Here is a 9834-nt window from a genome sequence, read left to right on the forward strand (position 1 = left end):
CCAAATTTCATGCTTGTTTCACCAACTAAAGTATGACTTTATCTGCTGCATTAATCCAGGAGCAGCAACATTTGAGAGAAGGCTGAAATATAAACTGTTTAGCTACCACATGAATCACATACACTTGAGAACATGTATCTATTGAGAGTGTACTTTGTGGTTTGTAAAGGATGTTGTGAGAAAAGAGTTGTGTGAATTGCATTCAGTTGTGCAGCCCTACTGCTAAGAAGCTAGAGTTCCTTCTGAAGTGGCCTATGTGCCACCAGTGGTACCAACCAGCACCACAGTTTGAGAAACAAGATACATAAATTTGTTGGTTTAGGGACAGGGCTTAATGATCGACGATGCAGATGAAAGAAATAGAACATTGGAGATTGAGCCAGGTTATGAGAACAGTGTCCACTCTGACCTTTGGAGCAGCAGCGCCCCTGGACATTCATACAATCCACTCCAACAGAAGAAAAAGAGGGGGATACGGTCCACCGAAAGACAAAGACGAAGTAGGAGAAAGTTAAACTAAATCAGAAAAGCGGAGGAGGACAACGCGAGGAGAGTTGTAGGAGGGCGGAAGTGGTTGATTAAGGCTCTCTGGAGATTCTCTTGTTTAGATTGTTCTGCATTTCACTCTCTACCTCCTTCTTGTTCTGACATCTGAGGTGGATTACAGCCGGGAGCATGGGTCACACTTATGACTTAAACCAGGACCATATGGTGTGTGTGCGTGCGCGTTTGACTGTCCACTGCGCTCTGGGATTCCCCGCTGGTCCCACTGTGACGGTCAGATTTATTTTCTTGTTCATTGTCTCTCACCAATATATCAAAGGAACAGTGTTTGTTGACCAGCGAGGGGGCTGCAGGTTATTTGCAGGTCCCGGATGGGAGCTCTTAGCCCCCCTAGCATCTCTTCAACTCTCCACACTGATTCATCTAATCACCTAAATGTCCTGAGAACCACGAATGAAAGCTATTTCTCTTTGAGATGTCTATAAAATCATTTATTCAAATTTATAACAAAAGTAAGGCCTATTTCTTTTGAGAATTACTTTGATAGTTTAATTCGATTGTCTGAAATGAATCGATCTCCCTCTTTCCAGCTGCTGTCAGAGCTGATACCTTCACTCAACATTACCTGACATCTGGAATTAATGTGATGCAGGACTTGAACTTGACGGGACACTCACAGGTGAATAAACTGAAGCCTTAACAAGCAGTACTGTGCTGTTTATCTTCATATTCTTTAAACATCACTCCACGTTCTTGTCCTCTTAGTGCACAGATCAGTTGAATGAACGGGATTGTCAAAATTACAGTTTATATGATAACTCATTACTTGCCCACAATGGTTGTAATACATTGATGGATAACTAAAGATAAATTATTTTGCTAATGGGCCGAAACCAGATGCTTGAGCAGATACTGTCATGTTCCTCCTCAGGGATAAACATTCCCCTCTTTATACACCGTGATGGAGCAGATCGGGACAGGATTGAAAGGCATCCAGATTAAAAATCTGCCAAACTACTAAAATGACTACTGAAAAACAATGGAGCTATGATTTATAAGTATGACACAGCTATAATTTAGATACAGTGAATTAATTTAACCTTTATAGTTACTATCAACTCAATATTCAGCTCAAGTCTTCTACATTGTTTGTGTTGTGCAGCTTTTTCGTGTCATTTTGATGTAAAATAGATACAAAACACATGTAAAAAGTGTCAGTTGACTTTATTAGGATTGAATTCACTCAGTTGATGAAAAACAACTTTTGTCTTTGGAACGTTTACCATGGAAGAAGAGAAGAATCTACAAAATAACTTGCTCTAAAGGACAATATAAAACAACAGCATCAAAATATTTTGACAAAGACAAAAATAGGGCTCAAATTTTTGGATGCAGGGCAGCTTTCACTTATGCCCTTTTGTTTACAAAATCAAATAACAAAAGAGCGAGAACAAAATTAATATTATTTACAGTGCATATATTTACATTAAGGCATTATTTTTTGCTGGGGAGAAAGACAGTGTATCTGATGCAACCCCACTTCTACACTATCAAATAAATAATCAGATTTTACATGATACATTACAGTGCGATATTGTCTTATACTACCTGCAGTGAAGAAACAAGTACAGTTTACAGTTTTAAAATGGGGACTCAAATACACAGTTATCCAGTTCTTATTGGCCTACACGGGAACCCAGTACAAGTAGACACAGACACAACTGCCAGTTTAATCCTTTTGAGAAATGAAATGTCAAAACATTGTACTAGTACAAACAAAAACAACTTAAAGCCACCCCTTTAGCACCTCATGTTCAGAGTCCCTTCCTCTTTGCTACCACTCAACAGAAACACAGGAGGCACTTCAAAGTCCTTGATTCAGGAGATTAAACTTTGGTTTAAAACAAAAATAATTCAGACCTACATTAAGTGCTTTTGTTTTTCTTTGTCCTTTTTCCTTTTTCTCGCGTACATCTGCTCCGGATCGAAACTGGGGAGCAGCTTTCACTTTAAACTTGTTCACCACCATCTTGCTACATGTAACACTTCCAGCTTGAACAGCAATTATGTCTTACGTCGAGTTTGCATTTATCGATATACCAGATAAAAGATATTGTCTAACCTACTCCAGTGTAAGTCCGTACTCCTTCATAGAGACAGGATTTCCCACCAAACCAGACGGCCTTACTCTGCGTAATATACCTGGAGGAATATACCATTTAGTCAGGCCAAACGAGTGGATTTGGGGACAGATCACTTGGTATCAATTGCAACCATAGCCTACACTGCTGACGTCTAAAGGTTTCTGCTGACATTTTCCCTGCCTGGACATCCATGGAAAGACAAACTAAATAATTAATCTCTAATTGCTACTCTTTAGTAACCATCTCTCTTCCTCTTGCTTCTCGCCCGTCCTCAGATCCATCTAAAATCAAAAAAATCTTTCCCCACTCCGTCCTCTCCCTGCTCTGGTTCCCTCTCCTCGTCTCTCCCCCTCTCCGGAGTACCAATGCCTTCAATTTTTAATACCAGACTACTGCGATTTATTTGTACAATGGGTGCTTTAAGTGCTCTGGAGAAATTCAGTCTGGTCATGGTACTGGTTTTTCAGTGGCGAAGGAGAAACATCCATGAAAGTTTAAGCAATTACAGATTTTTAGTGCAAACCAAAGAAAAAAAAATATGATAAAATATCAGAATTTTCCAGTCATTAAAAAAAATAACGAACAAAACAAACCAACCTGAATGTAAACAAAGATTTGGTTTGGCTAGTCTCATAAAGTAAAGTTTTCCTTTTTATATAAAAATAAAAAGCCTGATCAAAATTAGAATGTACAAAATAAGTGCTTTCATTCCAGTCATAAAAAAGTCTGTGGACATTTGGCCGTACGGTTTGTTTTGATTTCTGCAAGTGTTGCGAAAAACAAATATCTCAGAATTAAGAGACTAGTTAATCTGGCCAATTATCAAAGTTTCTACACTTCCTTTTGGATTAAGATCAGCACAGTTCTCGTACTCAGGGCGTGATAGCAGCACCGGGGCAGTGTTGTGAGTAACTTAGTGTGTGCACTCTGAACAGCACTAGTTCTGGTGCCTCTTCATGTGGAGAGCGAGATGGTCCGACCGGGAGAAGGAGCGGGAGCACACAGCACACTGGAACGGTTTGGCACCCGTGTGTTTTCTGTAATGGCGTGTCAATTCATCAGAGCGAGCAAAACGCCAGTCACAGCTGTCCCACGTGCACCTGTACGGCTTCTCACCTGCAACACAGAAAACACAAACACAATGAGAGCGGTGTCTTGAATAACAGCAGCATTCTGCTCGGGTTAATCTCTCAAGTGTCTAATGACAGGAGTAATGATAAGAAACATACTTGTGCTGCAGATGAGCAGCAGATTATGATTAAAACCCTCATAAACTCCCAGAGTTAACAATGATTCATGCATTTGGGTGGAGGGACTGGGAAAACAGGCTTATCTGAAACATCCAGTCTTCTAACAACACTGTCATAAGGCAGTCATAGGCATTCAACCTGTGCACATAAAGCCGCACAGCCGCAAGGTTCCCACGGACAACTCGTCAATCGTGTCTGTCTTAGCTTCCCCGAGTTTCTTTTGATGGAAATGTTTCTCTGTCATTTTAGTAATTTGCAGCTCCAGCTAAAGGTGCTTCTAACCTGTGAGACGGGTCAGCTACCCGCCTCAACTCATCACATGGCTTTGTCAGCCATTGCACAGCAACAATATCAAGTGCGTTAAAAAAAAACACACAGAACAACATTTCAATTACCCCAAATGCTCTTTGAGCCCTTTAGATGGATAAAAACAGTGAAGAATGGGAGTAGCTGTAAATATTGTCACAACATCTGCTGTCAAAGTTAGATTTATTATCTATTTCTGCCTCTGTGCAAAGTATATAGAGCAAAAACAATTTGAAAGTCTTGGAAAATATTGTGTCATAATTGATCTATGCAAGCATGTTAAAGTGTACTGTAAAATAATACAATACTTGACTCATAGGTGTCAAGGGGCTTTGTAAAACACTGAGGTCAAGACAAAGACATATTTTCTCAGTTGTTACAATGTATTTCCAATCAAAACAAAACCACATAGAGAAATGACCAACAGTGAGGAGTGAGAAGGAGGAGCGCTTGAATTTTACAACACTCTCAAAGTGGTGCGGGCACGCGCTCGCAGAGACACACACAAATAATCAGGGTAATGGATGTTGATGGAGATTAGAGTGGGAACTCCCACTGGGGCGCAAATGCATTAGGAATCATCTCACACAGATTACTGACAGGTGTGTGTGGATGTGTCTGTGTGTGCATCAGAAAGAAGCAGACAGAGATAGTAAGAGCAGAACGTGGGGCCGATACTCGAGGTGATGACAAAGAACAATAAGAAAGGAACAATACAAAAACGAATCGAGATTTAAGGCCGTGCCGGGAGCATCTCGAAGCATGTCGAGTTCTTGTCGTGCGGTCTGTAATAACTGCAAGAACCACAATCAGCCTGCAGCGTGAATGACGCCAGTTGTAATTGGCATGTCATGTTTTCAATAGATAGATTCTAAGCACGCACACCCACAACGGCACACTCGTGAAAACACCCAGTTGTGGAAGTTTGTAGAACGACGCAGAGACATCAGCGTCGTATTTGTTCTGAGCTGGAACCCATCACACCTCACAGTCATTTGTTGATTCATCAAACGCAAATGCATGCATTATTTTGATATATAAATGAGAGGCAAGTCAAACAAGAAAGCGAGAAACTGGAGTCCGAAAACAATCATTAATATTTCAACATCAATGTGGAAACTGTTGTCTTCTGTCCCAAGAGAGATGGCACCACAGTCTAAGCACTGACCACATGCTCAGAGAGTCATCCCTCTGGCAGAAGTGTGTCACTTCCACCTGTTTTAATGGAATAGTATATTGGGCAGAGGATGGGAATGAGGTAGGATACATTTACACACACGCGCCAAGAACACAACACTCTGCCTAGCAACACTGCGCCCGTGCAGATATGGAAAGACAAGTCTCGTGGGCTGCGGACATTTCTTGACGAGTCCATTTTAAAAAGCGACGTTAGTTGGGAAAGTGTCTTACCCGTGTGCGTCCTGAGGTGGGCTTTCAGATGAGATGACTTGGTGTAAACCTTCTTGCAGCCTGATACACACAAACACAAGAGTGTGAACGCATGTAATTCATAAACTATTTGCTAGATATGAATTTACCCAGACTCTGAGTTGTGGAATGTGAGAAATGTGAGCTAATGAGGACCAGAGGTGGTTTGGAGATAACATTTGCTCTGAGGAAAAGTTGTCTCCCACGTAGTTTGAGAAAATAAAACAAAAGCAACAGTAAAAGCTTACATTTTAAATATAATAAGTAATGAGTGGTCACATACTGCATCTTAATGTTGGCAAGTGCAGACATGTCAGAATAGGCTCCACTAAATCCTATTTTACACGCTGCTTCGGGCTAGTTGACATTACATATCCTACAAGTAGCTGCACATCATATAGCTAAATAGTAGATTTAGTAGTTGCTTTTGGGAGAGCTTTGCAGAATAAACCCTTTAATTTGCTTCAAAGCATGCAAATTCAAGCAAGCCTGTTTGCAAATGTGTGTGGGAAAAACAGATCAAATGACTCGAGGCGAAAAGCGTCTCCGATGCCAGTTGGCGCTGTGGTCACAATCAGGTTAAATTCATCTAATAAGTATTTAAGCTCCGGCTGACATTCAGGTCTATCTAATTAACACAAACACATCCACCCACACACTTACGCAAAGTGTGCCTATAAAATGCAGTATTGAAGCACTCACTACTAAAAGTACTGGTGTCATCTAAGGTGCATGTCGGTGCGTTTCAGGAAGCGGACAATTAATTATAAGGCAGGGACGTACATACAAAAGAAATACAAAAAAAATGTGGTTTATTAATGTGCCTTGCACCGCCTTCTTAGACACTTGTGGCATGCATCATGACTCAAAGAGTTTGGAAGAACATCATATTCCAAAAACGAAGGAGTCAGCCAAGTGACAATATCTAATACTAAAAGTACCAAAGAAAGTACCCGCTGGGGACTTCTACTGTTGACTATTTCAATGTAGCTAAGAAGCACAGATGTACAAGGGTCTGCTGTCTCATATCTAATTTATGCTCCGCATTATGCCTACTTAATCACTGATGCTGAATGATGAGTTCATCTTCATAAACTAATAGTGAGGTCATGGTGTATATGTGAATAGTCTTAAACAAGGAAGATTAATTTAGTATTAGTAATCTCGTTCAGATTTAACTGGTCTGGAGAGCACCCAGGAGAGTTTTATATTTACCTGGGTAATCACAGTGGTGAATTCGCCTTTTCTCTAGATCAGGGTTGTTCCTGCGGTTGTATCTAACAGGCATTGTGGTCTGAGAGGGAGCTGCTGTTGTTTGCGGTGCTTGGGGGTGTCCTGATGCTGCTGGCCCAGGGGCAGGAGTGTGATGGGGCAGGTTAGCACCCGGGCTGTGACTCAGCCCAGGGCTGCTCCTTGCCATCTTAGAGGCTATCGAGGCAGCGTATGATGGAGGGGGAGACATATTGTGGAGCAGCTCCTTCTGCCTGTCGGGACTGCCCGGCTCAGAGTTGGGGGGTGAGGGGGGCAGGTAGGGTTGCTGCTGTTGGAGGAAACGGGGATGTGTCTGGGTACCAGGTCGTGTGTATGCGCCGTTGTTAAGGCCACAATAACCAGCCTTCGCTGTCTGGTCTTGGGGCGAGGACGTCACTGACAGGTCATGGTACGGGGTGTGGATGGGTGATGGACCAGTGGGCATCTGCGAGTGATGGTGGTCCATAATGTTTCCATGGTGATGCTCCAGGCCAGAGTTTAGGAGCTGAAACAGTGAGCTGCTGCTGTCATGGAGCGCGTGTTGTTCAAACTGAGAGGGCATTTCTTGTTTGACAAACACTTCTGGGACTGAGCACACATTTCGAGTGTTGTTAAAAACACTAAAGTCTGGTAAACCTGACAGGTCCATAGTCATCCCACTGCCAGCATGTCCCGGGCTGCAATTACTGGGGCCACTGGGGCCGTGTGGAGGGAGGGGGGAGAAGCACTGGGCTGAGGGCTCAGTTTTGATTTGGGGCACAGTGGAGTGGCTTTGGTCCTGAGGCAGCCGCACCTGCTGACACAAGCCCATCCTCAAATAGGCCACGTCCTGAAGATATAGGTTCATGTTGAGGGTGTAGGGAGCTCCTGTCTGATCGTCACTGAAGAACTGCTCCATCACAGACACTGGCTCTCGATTGGTCTTTTGCTGACCGTCTCCTGAGGATTGAAGAGAGGACAGATACCTGTCCAGTTCACACTTTGTCTGTGGATTGAAAAACAAAGCGTTATTATTTTTTCACCCTTCAGTACATTAGCAAGGTTTTCTCTGAGACCATTTAGAGACAAAGGTTTGATAACCCCGTCACCGCACAAACATGTACCAAGTAGTCATCGATAAGTCCTTGCCACATTCTCTCTCAGGCTGTGAGGTAAACTCAAGAGCTCAAACCCCAGCAGCTTCACGCAAGGGATAGCATTGACCCTATTGGATTTAATCAGCTAAACTTTGCCACAGAGTCAATTAATGTGTCACCCTGGTGCTATATCCAAATTGACCAAAATAAAAAAAAAACATACAATTTAAAAATGTTATTATTTTAGCTGTGGAAATACATTTAGGGGAACGAGCAAGCTCAAGTTTTCTAATCCGTCCGCAGAGGCACAGCTACATAAGGCACTGAGGAAACACCCATGATCCCGTCTGCAGCAGCAACAGCAGCAGCAGCAGCAGCAGCAGTAGTAGTAGTAGGGGACGGCTGCTATTTCTAGCCTCCTGATCCTAACAGCTGTTTAGACCTCCCTCCTCCTAGGCTTGACAAGATTTCTGCCTGGACTACTGAGCTAGGAGGGAGCTTTGAATCCGGGGCTGCGGAGTCAGTTGCTGTCAGCGTGGTATGACAGTCAGATCGGACGCCAAGAAGAGCCCAACAACTGCGGGACCAACTGGAGCTGGAGGGCGCAAACACGCGGTGAAGAATGCGTTTAAGTCTGAGCCGCCAGCACTGCCACTGGCAACATCCGAGACCGTGTTCTTTGCAATTAAAAACAAATGAGGCGGCGCGCGTCTATACGGAGGGATTTCTAGTCCGAAACAAACACGCCTGCCACGCCCATTCAATGAAATACACAGTGTACCATCATCACTCGTGCTGATGATGCGAGACTATAGTTTCCGACAAGGCTTTACCTGCGAGTAGTCGTTCTGGCCACTCTTGTTCGCGTCCGGGATCCGTGCGTCCAAGCCGAATAGTGCCGAGTCCTCCAGGGAAAACCCCCCAGGGAAACCAGACTTTTGCAGCGTGTAGAAGGGCTCCTCCTGCCCGCCGCCGTTCATCGTCAGTGTCGCGGCCATGAAGCTCCCGACGCAGCACAAATGAGCCCCAGAGAGAAGAGGGGGGGGGAGTGTGGATGCTACGGTGCACGAGGTGTATATGCTGGAAGACGAGTCGTGCGCGTGTGACCGTCTGCTACATCTCCTTCCACTTGTTTCATCCTCCACTGGCTCCTCAGTTTTCTATGTCATGTTGAAGGGCGGGGCGGCCCAGTGTAAATACAGCACATGCACCGCCTCCTGAATCTTTAAAAATCCTTTGATCATTCATTCACCCGGGCACCGCCCTGCGCGCAATCTAAATACATTAAGGGTGCCGTAAAGTGGGCATCATTCACGGAAAGCGCAGCGAAGGTTAAAAGAACAGTATTAACCTGTCAGGTCTGTCATTTAGGCATCATTGTTCACATATTCCATTCCTCTTATTATTTTACAGCATAAAACAGACAATTATTTTGTTATTGAAAGCATAGCTCGCTCATGCAAATGTATGGATTTTAAAGAAGCATTTCTCCCAGTCATTTCCTAATGCTCTTGCAACACTATTGGCAGCAAAAAAAGAAGAAAGTGAATTCAGCCATTTAACAGAGCTCTTTGCACTGTGAACTCAGTGATGGGTAAAATTTCACAGCAGGTTCCTTTTTATTACCATACAGCTGAAAAAGTCCATTTGTTTTGATTCACTGGATTGAAAGGTGAATTCACAGCTGTCAGATTAGATCAGTTTTATTAGATTTTTTGTTTTCTTTTACATTTTAGACCAACTCAGTCAAGGAGGCCTTTGAGTTTTAACCAATAAACCATTATTTAAATTGCACTGCCACAGAGGCCCAGACTCATTTCATGGACTTGGAGTGGTTTGCTTTTGGCTTCATTGAAAAAAAGAAGTGGAAAAAAT

General features: G+C 43.2%; 1 protein-coding gene across 1 annotated transcript; it reads right to left on the reverse strand.

The window, feature by feature from the left end:
- Window positions 1-1752: 1752 nt before the first annotated feature.
- Window positions 1753-9271, reverse strand: klf5a (Kruppel like factor 5a). The gene is made up of 4 exons (XM_079559560.1): window positions 8793-9271; window positions 6848-7868; window positions 5615-5674; window positions 1753-3764 (listed from the first exon to the last, which is right to left on the reverse strand). The coding sequence occupies exons 1-4, from the start codon at window positions 8955-8957 to the stop codon at window positions 3586-3588; spliced, it is 1425 nt and encodes a 474-aa protein (XP_079415686.1). The 5' UTR covers window positions 8958-9271; the 3' UTR covers window positions 1753-3585.
- Between the last annotated feature and the right edge of the window lie 563 nt (window positions 9272-9834).

The sequence above is a fragment of the Gobius niger genome, assembly GCF_951799975.1.
Source record: "Gobius niger genome assembly, chromosome: 7".
NCBI lineage: Eukaryota > Metazoa > Chordata > Actinopteri > Gobiiformes > Gobiidae > Gobius > Gobius niger.

What these genes read in the sequence shown, in the direction of transcription:
- klf5a (XM_079559560.1), bottom strand. Translation starts at nt 8,957, where the DNA reads ATGGCCGCGACACTGACGATGAACGGCGGCGGGCAGGAGGAGCCCTTC. An exon ending in GCCAGAACGACTACTCGCAG is followed by an intron (nt 7,869 to 8,792) that starts GTAAAGCCTTGT and finishes TTCAATCCACAG; the next exon opens with ACAAAGTGTGAACTGGACAG. An exon ending in TCACCACTGTGATTACCCAG is followed by an intron (nt 5,675 to 6,847) that starts GTAAATATAAAA and finishes TGTGTGTATCAG; the next exon opens with GCTGCAAGAAGGTTTACACC.